At 36.8% G+C, this 12,632-nt stretch overlaps 1 protein-coding gene across 5 annotated transcripts in view; it reads right to left on the reverse strand.

The window, feature by feature from the left end:
• The window catches only part of RELCH (RAB11 binding and LisH domain, coiled-coil and HEAT repeat containing), a 144,866-nt gene that overhangs the window by 4,587 nt on the left and 127,647 nt on the right, over positions 1-12,632 (reverse strand). For 4 of the 5 annotated variants that reach the window (XM_064294436.1, XM_064294437.1, XM_064294434.1 and 1 more), the window contains 3 exons: positions 12,253-12,369; positions 3,928-4,016; positions 1,615-1,685 (listed from right to left, as the gene is read on the reverse strand). In XM_064294436.1, the coding sequence (XP_064150506.1) occupies positions 1,615-1,685; positions 3,928-4,016; positions 12,253-12,369 (277 nt within the window). Of the gene's footprint in view, positions 1-1,614; positions 1,686-3,927; positions 4,017-12,252; positions 12,370-12,632 lie in introns of those variants that run through there. The other variant, XM_064294438.1, reaches the window with a different exon arrangement.

The following is a 12,632-nucleotide window of genomic DNA, read 5'->3' on the forward strand; positions in this document are numbered from 1 at the left end:
TATGTCTACGATTTTGTCATACCAGATAGCAAGAAAAGGTTGTGTCAAGAGGATTTAGGAGTCAACTTGAAAAGGCTTGCATTGACCAAAGGTGGGATAATTTGAGCATCAATGAAGATAATAAAGGCAATGCACTGAATTATATCAAACATGTTTAAATACATGAGTTTATGATGATACTTACAAAACAAAAACACCTGTTTACCATCAGAAGGTGAACCAATTATTTTGGAAACTGATAAATAGAAAAAATCGGGCATTTATCTTGCCTTACTATATAAATTTATGATCAACTTGTTGCCAAGTAGATATGGGGAAGATTTTCCTTACAGAAGTACTGGAGTTCATAAATGAAGAAACAATGATAGGGTATTATCACTTGTAACCTCTAACGAATTAGTGGAGCCAGGCATTGATCATTAACAGCTGCTAACATCACCAAACAGAGGGAACCAGACATTATCTGTCTCATGATGAAAACACACCTTCTCCCATGAAGCAGTCTTGCTAGACAAAAACAACCAAATCTGAATCTGATTAAGTCTTTAAACCTAGACCCAACCACCACCCAAAAACCAAACTCTCTGCCACTGAGTTGATTCCAACACACAGTGGCCGTATAGGACAGAGTAGAGCTGCCCCAGAGAACTTCCGAGGCTGTAAATCCTTACAGAAATAGACTGCCACATCGTTCTCTTGTGAAGTGGGTGATAGGTTTCAATCGCTGACCTTTTTGGTTAGCAGTCAAGCGCTTTAACCACTGTGCCACCAGGGCTCCTAACCAACCACCAATTTGTGGGAAATACAGAGGAGCATATTAGACAACACAGGGGGATGCAATTAGCAAAATTCAGACCGCAGGAAAAAATGCTATGGGACAAATGACCCAGTTTTTTCAAAAGGTAAACTGTATGTACAGAGAAAAAAAGAGATAAGCAGGAATGTATAGATTAAAAAAGACTTAAGAGACATATCGACCATCTGCAATGTATTCAAAGAAATAAGCGATAAAGAAAAAAAAACCTAACAAACAACAAATCACTTATGACATTTAAGAGATAACTAGAAATTTGAACATAGGTTGGATAGCTGATGATTCTAAAGAGTTATTGTTATTTTGGTTTAACAATATTGTGTTTATGTTTTTAAAAGTAGTGATTACCTTTTAGAGAGACATACCAAAATTTGGGAGGGAAAAGCAAGTAGGATATGGATGAAATAAAACTGACTATAATTGATAATTGTTGCAGCTAGGTGATGAGGGCATGGCAATTCATATTATTCTACTTTTTAAAATATTTATTTGAAATTCTCTATATTAAAGTTTCAAAAAATGAGTAAGAATATAAATATAGAAGATCTAAATAATATGAAAAAAGTCTGCTTATAAAAACCAATTTTTTTCTTTCTAAAAAGATCACACAATGGAAAGAATCTTAGGTAAATACAGAGATGTTTTATGTATCAGTATGTGAGAAACAATGACTTAAATAATTTTCTTGCCTTCCAAATAAATGACTACAAAATAAAAGACTACATACAAATACCTATCTATAGAAAATACAAATAGGTGAATGTTAGCTGGAAGCCTTAAAAAAAGAATTAATGTCTTACCCTTGAGGCTCTTGGACGGTCTTGTTCTCTACTTTTTGTTCACATTCTTTTATCATAGAACTTAAAATAACCTGATTCAAAGAAAACTCATTTAGTGAAACACAGTTTACATAGTGACATTCTACAGTTCAATCTAAAGTTTTTACTTAATTTTTAATACTCCCTTAAGTTAATGTTAATTAAAAACTTAAAGTTTAAGCAGTTACTTTGTTTCAAGAATTCACATTAGATTGCTAGACTAAGTACAGAAATAACTTGAAAGATCTCAATCACAAAACTGAACAACTGATTTTGCTTTTCACAGACCTGTCTAAATCTGATTCGCATTCTCCCTTAGCTTCCCCCAGCATCTAATATTAAAAGCAAAATTCACATATATCTATATACTTAGCATATATAAACACTAGGTCATACACATACATTCCTAGTAAAAGATGTTTTATTTCATGCCCCTTTGCCTTAATCCGGAAACCCTAGTGGCATAGTGGTTAAGTGCTACAGCTGTTAACCAAGAGGTTGGCAGTTCAAATCTGCCACGTGCTCCTTGGAAACTCTATGGGGTAGTTCTACTCTGTCCTACAGGGTTGCTATGAGTCAGAATTGACTCGATGGCAGTGGGTTTGGTTTTGGTTGGCTTAATCCAGGTTGCAAAATTCAAGATGTTCTGTTTTAATGTCTAGAGCTGGGCCCAGATATCGATCTGTGGCTACTAAAACATAGCTGAGCATGTAGTGGGTGTCTAAGAGTTAACACCATTCTTGCCAGGAGACTGAGTGAGTGATGGAAGAGATGAAGGTATCTAAGCTGTTGCTTAAATTGCTGGAAATTAAACCAGAAACTGAACCTCCCTTTTGAAATTTTTGGCCCATATTTGGGTATGGAGGGCACAACTACCTACTATGTACCAGGCATTCTTTTAGACACAAAGGATAAAGCAAACAAAACAGACAACATTGACTTTTTGTGGAACTTATGTTCTTGTAAGGCAGACAGACAATAAACACAATAGGTAAATTATATAGTACATTTAGAAGGTGACAAACGTTTTGGAAAAAAATTGAGTAAGATAAGGAGTACTAGGAAGGTCAAGGTAAAGAATGTTACAATTTACATGGGATATTCAGGGTAGGCTTCATGGAGCTGATACTTAAGCAAAGACTTGAAGGAGACGAGGGAGTGTTTCAGGCACTGGGAAGAGCCTAAGTAAAGGACCCGAGGCTGACTATCATGTATACAACTTGGGCAAAAATCTGTGTGCCATTTGCCAAAATGGGGGAAACAGAGTAACAGGTTGGTTATTTTAGTCAGGGGGACTGGCCATGCTGAATTTGAAATGATGCCTTTAGGCCATCCAGGTGGAATATACAAGAGGCAGTTAGAAATGAAGTTCCAGAGCTAAAGAATGAGGTCAGGGCAGAAGCTGAAGAACTGAGTCATTAACATACAGGTGGCAAGTTAGAGTGTAGACAAAAGTCCTTCCCGGAGAGTAATTCTAATGAATGAAAAAAGAAAACAACATTTAAAGGTGAAGTGAGAAAGGAGGGGAGCCTGGGAAGAAATGACTGGAGAGTAGGAAAAAAGAAGAGAGAGGTGTCTCAACAGCCACAGGAGTTTTGAAACAGAAAATGCTCCAGAGAGACCCTGGGCTACTATGTCCGAAAAGTATTCTTTCAGTGCGACAACTGGATCATCATTGATCTTAAGGACAGGAGGTTCACTGGAATAGTGACGGCAGTGAATATGATGTACCAACAGACAGCGTGAAGGCTGAGAGAGTGAGTTCAGGCTATCAGGAAGAAAAAGATTCGAGCGAGGCATGAAGGAAGTTTTTGTTTTGTTTAATAGAGAGTGAAGCATTATAATAGGCTGAAGAAAAGCTGATAGAAGATAGGTTGAAGATATAAAATAGAAAATAAATGATAAAACAAGGTTTTGCAAAAAACAGGAAGCGAAGGAGAAAGAGAAATAGAATGGAATGAAAGAGGAGGAAATGGAGAAAGAAAACAATCTTTCTATGTTGACAGTCAGAAATAATACCTTATAGTTACAAAGTACTTCATGTGCATTATCTTATTAAATTCTCATAATATTCAGTGAAATACAGTGTGTTAGAACTAAACTGAGTTATACAAATTCTTAAGATTTTACAATAAATAAGCCCACAAAATGACAATGAACTGTTTTAAAAAAATTAAGTGTAGCATATCATAGTCAAGCACCACAAAAAGAAGGATGCAAGTCTGTACAGGAAATGTCCAGAGATATGAACATGCCCCTTGTGATCAGAGTGGCTGAATAATCACAGTAGCTCACCTCATGTTCTGGAGAAAGGTGTTCCATGTCAGTGCGTAAACATCTAAGACCAGGTAAAAAGTGATTAACCATTAAATCTTCTGAAATGACTTGAGACAAAGTAGTTAAGGGAATTTTGAAAAATAGATAAATAAACTGGTATGTCCAACAGAACAGAAATTACATATAAAGAAGCAGCCCTCTTTTTTTTTATTAACTTTTATTGAGCTTCAAGTGAACGTTTACAAATCAAGTCAAACTGTCACATATAAGTTTATATACATCTTACTCCGTACTCCCACTTGCTCTCCCCCTAATGAGTCAGCCCTTCCAGTCTCTCCTTTCGTGACAATTTTGCCAGCTTCCAACTCTCTCTATCCTCCCACCCCCCCTCCAGACAGGAGATGCCAACACAGTCTCAAGTGTCCACCTGATATAATCAGCTCCCTCTTCATCAGCATCTCTCTCCTACCCACTGTCCAGTCCCTTTCATGTCTGATGAGTTGTCTTCGGGAATGGTTCCTGTCCTGGGCCAACAGAAGGTTTGGGGACCATGACTGCTGGGATTCCTCTAGTCTCAGTCAGATCATTAAGTCTGGTCTTTTTGTGAGAATTCGGGGTCTGCATCCCACTGATCTCCTGCTCCCTCAGAGGTTCTCTGTTGTGCTCCCTGTCAGGGCAGTCATCGATTGTGGCCGGCCACCAACTAGTACTTCTGGTCTCAGGATGATGTAGGTCTCTGGTTCATGTGGCCCTTTCTGTCTCTTGGGCTCTTAGTTATCGTGTGACCTTGGTGTTCTTCATTCTCCTTTGATCCAGGTGGGTTGAGACCAATTGATGCATCTTAGATGGCTGCTTGATAGCATTTAAGACCTCAGACGCCACATTTCAAAGTGGGATGCAGAATGTTTTCATAATAGAATTATTTTGCCAATTGACTTAGAAGTCCCCTTAAACCATGGTCCCCAAACCCCTGCCCTTGCTCTGCTGACCTTTGAAGCATTCAGTTTATCCCGGAAACTTCTTTGCTTTTGGTCCAGTCCAGTTAGAAGCAGCCCTCTTAAATGATGCCTATGGCATGCTGATTACTTGCAGCCAGTTGGCTACCCTTAAGTATGACTCCCACCTGTGAAGCCAGTTACCTAACAAGAGCCAACTGGTTTATTCCCACCAACCTATTTAGGTCAGCTCATTCACCACTGTAACATTATGTAATTGAAGTATGTATTTTGCCAGAAGAATGAACAAATCTTGGAAGAAGTAAAGCCAGAATGCTCCTTAGAAGTAAGAATGGCAAGACTTTGTCTCACTTTGGACATGTTATCAGAAGTGGCCATTTCCTGGAGAAGGACATCATACTTGGCAAAATAAAAGGCCAGCGAAAAACAGGAAGACCCTGGACGAGATGCAGTGGCTGCAACAATGGGCTCAAGCATAACAATGATTGTGAGGATGGCACGGGACCGGGCAGTGTCTTGCTGCATTGTATATAGGGTTGCCGAGTAGGAGCCGACTTGACGGCACCTAACAACATCATTATGTAAACATATGAGTGTGAAAATTAAATCATGTAATTTAATTGAATATTTAAATGAGCATAAAGTATGAAATATAAGAGAATTATTATTCCCATGAACTAAGTTGAAAGTTCTGGGAAAAAGGGATAAACACAAATTGCTTGAAGGAAGCTGTTGAATTACGTATGCATGAGACAACTATAAAAGATGGGAAAAATTAAAAAAAAAAAAAAAGGGGTAATCCTACATTTGGCATAAAATACGTTACTGGATCCTCTTGAAAGAAATCTAAACTGAAAATTAAAGGCAACTGCATTATGGATGTGGCTTATCTAAGAAAGACAATGTTTAATTCTAATTAGCAGACTCACAAAAAGAAATCTCTCAGTCCTACGTCAAAAGATGAGTAAAAGAAAATATACTTACATATTTTAAGTTAAAATATCTTGGTTATATACCATTTTCCTGATTTCTTGCTTATATCACCCTTCTAAACTGACCTATCATTGGTCCTCCTGATTGAACAGAGTGAGAGAGCTTTGCTCTAATAACTTAAGTTTACTATACTAATTATACTTACTGGTCATCTTTAAGTTTTAGTTGACTAACTTGACATTCAAAGGAATCAGGAAAATGGATGCATTTCTCAAGGTAACAACTTTCACCTTGTTTATTCACATCAATTCTGACACATTCTCACCTTATCAGTTGTTAGCCCTTGCTGGAGTAGTGGTTAAGAGCTTTATCTGCTAACCCAAAATGCTGGCAGTTCAAATCCACCAGCTGCTCCTTGGAAACCCTATAGGGCAGTTCTACTCTGTCGTATAGGGTCGCTATGAGTCGGAACAGACTTGACTGGCAATGGGTTTGGTTTGAATACTATATCATATTAAAATGAAAAATGCCTGTGAGTTCCCTTATAAAGATGAGTTTAATCAATATTCTTGGGGAAAAGAAAAGTGGCAAAGTTAATTATAATCAGTTTTAGTAAGAAAAAAACTATGTAACTATTGCCTTGAAAAGTTATAAAAATTATAGACAAATCCCCTATAATGAGTGAGTTATGAATTAAATAAAAAACTAAACCTGTTGCTGTCAAGTCAATTCTAACTCATAGAGACCCAATATGAAAGAATGGAACTGCTCCACAAAGTTTCCAAGGCTGTAATCTTTATGGAAACCGAATGCCACATCTTCCTCCCACGGAGAAAATACAGTAACATACAGTAAAATATAGTATCATTTGGTTGAACCAAATCCCATAGAGGGCTGTAACCTAATAGTTATGCAGCCTTGCTTAGCAGATTTTGGAGAAGTGCCACCAAGAATTACCACTGCAAGTGACCTTCGGATTAGTATTTACAAACCTGATCTAAAGAAATATGGGCATGGATCGACAAGCTGAAGGTGTCCTAATTTGGAGATAAGAGGGAGGCCATTTTTCTCTTTCTACTTACTGTTTTCCCCATGGGATCACAGAATCTTAAGAGCTGGAAGGAGACTTAAAGACCATTTAGTCCTATCCGATACCAGGAATCACCTATATCTCATCCTTCATTGATGGCCATAAGGCCTCTGAATGCTAACAATGATAGGACATTTAGTTTTATAAGACAGATCACTGCATTTTTAGATAGCTCAATTAGAAAGTTTTTCTGGAAAAAAAAATTGGCCTCTGCAACTTCTGCTTGTTAGCATTAGCGCTGCAACTTAGTTTTACAATGTATCTAACCTTTCTTCTGTACAACAACCCTTAAAATAACTGTCAAATTATCTTTTCACCCCCAAGTCATCTCTTCTCCAGGTTAAACATTAAATGCCTTCAAACTTTTTGTTTTTTGGAGGGGACTTTAGATAAAAGTTTACAGCTCAGGTTAGCTTCTCATACAAAAATTTATACACCCATTGTTATGTGACCCTAGTTGCTCTCCCTATACTGTGATAGCACACTCCCGCTTTCCACCCCGGATTTCATGTCCATTCAACCACCGCTGCCCACTAAGTCTCAGGTATCTACTTGAACTAAGAAGCACACTCTTCACCAGTATCATTTTATGTCTTATAGTCCAGTTTAATCTTTGTCTGAAGAGTTGGCTTCAGGAATGGTTTTAGTTCTGGGTTAACAGAATGTCCGGGGGCCATGCCTTCTGGGGTTCCTCTATCTCAGTCAGACCATTAAGTCTCGTCTTTTTACTAGAATTTGAATTCTGCACTGCAATTTTCTCCTGCTCTGTCAGGGACTCTCTGTTGTGTTCCCTGTCAGGGTGGTCATTCGTGGTAGCTGGGCACCATCTAGTTCTTCTGGTCTCAGGCTGATGCAGTCTCTGGTTTATGTGGCCCTTTTGTCTCTTGGGCTAATATTTTCCTTGTGTCTATGGTGTTCTTCATTCTCCTCTGCTCCAGGTGGGTTGGGACCAACTGATGCATCTTAGATGGGCACTTGCTAGTTTTTAAGACCCCAGACGCCACTGTCCAAATTGGGATGCAGATCATTTTCTTAATAAACTTTGTTACGCCAATCGGCCTACATGTCCCCTGAAACCATGGTCCCCAGGCCCCTGCCCCTGCTACTCTGTCCTTCCAAGTGTTTGGTTGTGTTCAGGAAACTTCTTAGCTTTTGGTTTAGTCCAGTTGTGCTGACTTCCCCAATATTGAAAATGCCTTTCACTTCACCTGAGATAATTCTTGTCTACTAATTCCCCTTTCCCTCCTTCCCCACCCCCATAACCATCAAAGCATGTTTTCTGTGTTTAAACCATTTCTTGAGTTCTTAAAATAGTAGTCTCATACAGTATTTGTCCTCTTGCAACTGATTAATTTCACTCAACATAATGCCTTCCAGATTCATCCACATGACAAGTTGTTTCACAGATTCATAGCTGTTCTTTATCATTGCATAGTATTCTATTGTGTGAATATACCATAACTTGTTTATCCATTCGTCCATTGATGGGCACCTAGGTTGTTTCCATCTTTTTGCTATTGTGAACAGTGCTGCAATGAGCATGGGTCTGCATATATCTATTCATGTGACAACTCTTATTTCTCCAGGGTATATTCCAAGGAGTGAGATTGATGGATCATATGGTACTTCTATTTCTAGCTTTTTGAGCAAGTGCCAAATTGATTTCCAGAGTGGTTGTACCATTTTACATCCCTACCAACTGTGTATAAATGTTCCAGTCTCTCCACAACCTCTCCAACATTTATTATTTTGTGTTTTTTGGATTAATGCTAGCTTTGTTGGGGTGAGATGGTATCTCATTGTAGTTCTGATCTGCATTTCTCTAATGGCTAATGAATGTGAGCATTTCCTCATAGGTTAGCTGCCTGAATGTCTTCTTTGGTGAAGTGTCTGTTCATATCCTTTGCCCATTTTTTAATTGGGTTATTTGTCTTTTTTGTTGTTGAAATTTTGCAGTATCTTGTAGAGTTTAGAGATTAGACCCTGATTGGATATATCGTAGCCAAAATTTTTTCCCCAGTCTATAGGTTGTCTTTTCATCCTTTTGGTGAAGTCTTCAGGTGAGCATACTTGTTTGATTTTTAGGAGCCCTCAGTTATCTAGTTTTTCTTCTGGTGTTTGTGCAATTAGTTATGTTTTGTATTTTTTTTTGCCATGTATTAGGGCTCCTAGCATTGTATTTTTTCTTCCATGACCTTTATCATTTTAGATTTTATATTTAATCTTTGATCCATTTTGAGTTAGTTTTTGTGCATGCTGTGAGGTATGGGTCTTGTTTCATTTTTTTGCAGATGGAGATCCAGTTATGCCAGCACCATTTATTAAAAAGACTATCTTTTCCCCAATGAACTGACACTGGTCCTTTGTCAAATATCAGCTGCTCATATGTGGATGGATTTATATCTGCGTTCTCAATTGTGTTCCATTGGTCTATGTATCTGTTGTTGTACCAGTACCAGGCTGTTTTGACTACTGTGGCGGTATAATAAGTTCTAAAATCAGGTAGTATGGGGCCTCCCACTTCTTCAGTAATGCTTTACTTATCCTGGGCCTCTTCCCTTTCCATATGAAGTTGATGATTTGTTTCTCCATCTCATTAAAAAATGTAATTGAAATTTGGATTGGGATTGCACTGTATCTGTAGATCGCTTTGGGTAGAAATGACATTTTCACAATGTTGAGTCTTCCTATTCATGAGCAAGGTATGTTTTTCCACTTACGTAAGTTTCTTGCAGTAGTGTCTTGTAGCTTTTTTTGTATAGGTCTTTTACGTCTCTGGTTAGGTTTATCCCCAACTATTTTTATCTTTTGGGGGGCTATTGTAAATGGTATCGATTTAGTGATTTCCTCTTTGAAGTTTTCTTGGTTGGTGTAGAGGAATCCAACTGAATTTTTCATGTTTATCTTGTATGCTGATACTTTGCTGAAATCTTCTATTAGTTCCAGTAGTTTTCTTGTGGATTCTCTGGGGTTTTCTGTGTGTAAGATCAAATCATCTGCAAACAGGGATATTTTTATTTCTTCCTTACCAATTTGGATGTCCTTTATTTATTTTTCCTTGCCTAATTGCTCTGGCTAGGACCTCAAGCATGATGTTGAATAAGAGTGGTGATGAACAGCTAAATGCCTTCAAACTTTTCTTAAACATGATTTCCTGGCTTATTATTATGATGAATATTACATACTGTAGTTTTTCTATGTTCCTATTAAAATATGATGTCAATGCTGAAAGGAATACTCTTGTGTTCTGATCAGCTCAAAGTCCAATTAACAGCAGAACTGACGTGGACAATGTGATTTTATTTGTGGCCACAACACCCTGTTGACTCATGTACAAGTTCTGACTCATGTAGAAGTAATACTTTCAGTACTTCAACAGAGACCATTGTTAAGACAGTTCCTCCCCTTACTGTATTAGTGCAAATATTTTTCACTGTATTTATTCCAGTAATATTCTATGCATATTTAAACACACAGTATCATTACTTCTATATAAGTGCCTATGTTTCTTTAGAAACCACTGCCTTTCTCACTTGGAAAATATGCTTTTACAGAACTAAAAATTTTGTCCTTTTGGCTTTCCCATTTTCATTGAGGCATACTGTTTCAGAAACTCTTTGCTGTATAGGATTATATATGACTTTTCACTTAAGTTTAAAACACCTACTTTAACAAAGTCTAGGAACATCTATATACCATGTTTTCTTTCTTTGAGATACAAACTCCAAAATGCCATTACTACTTTTTTGCAAGGGTCCTGTCACTTCTCCATTACTAAGGAGTTCTTCCTTGATAATTCAGAGTATCAGTTCCTTTTTTTTTTCTTTGCTTCCTCTATCTTCTCCAAGTTGAAAATGCCAACAAGATAAAGCAAAAATCAGATTACAAGTTCTGCTTTTAGTGGAATTAAACTTATAGAAGTTATATGGACAGTTGAGGTACACAATTATTAAAATATGGCATCTCTGTCCACTTTATAATCTATGTTATAAGAAACATGGCTTATATCATCCATATGATTACATAATTGTAGTAGATTCCCAAAATAAAATCCTAAACCGTGGATCCAACTGCAAGTTTTAATATATCCAAAAGGAGAAATAGCTCTAACATATACCTCTACTTTTCTATTCTCTTTATTTGATTTATTCTGAACAAAAAATAACCTTCCATTTGTATATTTCAGTCAAGATCCAGTGCCAAAAAGTGTCACTGGTGTTTTGTAGCATATTTACCTTAGTTAATACTGCCTGTTCACATTAAGGAGCCTGGTGGCACAGTGGTTAAGTGTTTGGCTGTTACTGGAAAGGTTGGTGGTTTGAACCTACTAACCGCTCTGCAGGACAAAGACGTGGCAGTCTGCTTCCATACTACTTTAAACTGGTATGTAACAATGTGAAACCATAAATATTAATCTTGAAACTCTTTCTTTGTCCTCTATTTTCTCATGAGAATCACTAGAATCCTCTCTCCATCATTATTTTTTTCTGTCATAATCATAATTATCTGTTCATATTGTCTGGCATGTATTTTCATAGTTTTATGAGAGTATTTAGCCTTTCATTCCTCTTTCAATCTCTTATTTCCCCTTTCTAGAACTCCTGAGCTTTTTAAGAGGAGTGCCTCGAAGTTGGAGTTCTTCTGGCTGGAGGGAAGGAAATAATGTTAACTGCCTATGTTTATCTCTACTTCCTTCTTAGTTTTATTTTACTAGGGAAATAGTATAGGACTGTAAAGAGAGTATTTAATTGGATGGCTAACATTCTTTGTTCTAGTCACAGTTTTATTTTTAACTATAAAAAACAGAAGTCCCTAATGTCTTGAAGCCTTAGTTTAATCATTTATAAAATACAGTGTTTGACATAAGGCCTAGATGATCTCTAAGCTTTCTACCATCCTTGGAGATGATTAACCGTGTTGGTCCTACACTTTTCCAATGAGTGATATCCCCCTAAGAGATATTCATAATATTCTATTGGATACTGATGGTTAAGCATTCATTGAAAAATCTAACTGCCAGGACATATACAGGGCTTCATCGTGATTAATAGAAGTCTCAGCTATTATTCATTCTGCCCTTCATTTCTTACCCAGTTATATTATTAATAAAGATAAAAATTCAGGTTAAGTACTCCATCAATATTTTCAAAACTATTGGACACATAAGCACAGAGGATTTAAAATTATCTTTTAAAATTATGAGATCGTTTGAATAATGGACGGGGCAAATCAAATTTTCAATTTTCTACAGTCCTTATATAAGTAAGTTGAAGACAAAAATTCTACTTCTCATCCTTTAACAACGGAGTCCATTATTTAAGATTGGTTATATAAATATAGATACACATTAATGAGCAAGGATACAACAACAGGAAAGTGCACTGTAGGCTTCAAAAAGATGGGTAGCAATATCCAGTCTTTTAGAATCCACGATTTGTAAGTTGTTCACCAAGGCTAACTTATGCAAATGTGGTATAACAACTGAAAAAAAAAAAAAAGAAATTGTTACATTTTTTATCTAACATGCATACACAACACTCATGTGTTTTAAAATAATTTACATTTTAATTTATAACATTTCATTTCAATTCTAGACGATTTAAAAAAAACCTCAAGTCATATACTTTTTTCTGGATGATTAATAAAAAATTACGCACAACCTAGTCTTCTAAATAGATTTCAGAAAACTTCCAAAAATATTCTGGAGTAGATCGAACAGCCAAAGTAAAGGGAACCTTGTCCCC

Source organism: Loxodonta africana, chromosome 11 (genome assembly GCF_030014295.1).
Source record: "Loxodonta africana isolate mLoxAfr1 chromosome 11, mLoxAfr1.hap2, whole genome shotgun sequence".
In the NCBI taxonomy this organism is placed as follows: Eukaryota; Metazoa; Chordata; class Mammalia; order Proboscidea; family Elephantidae; genus Loxodonta; species Loxodonta africana.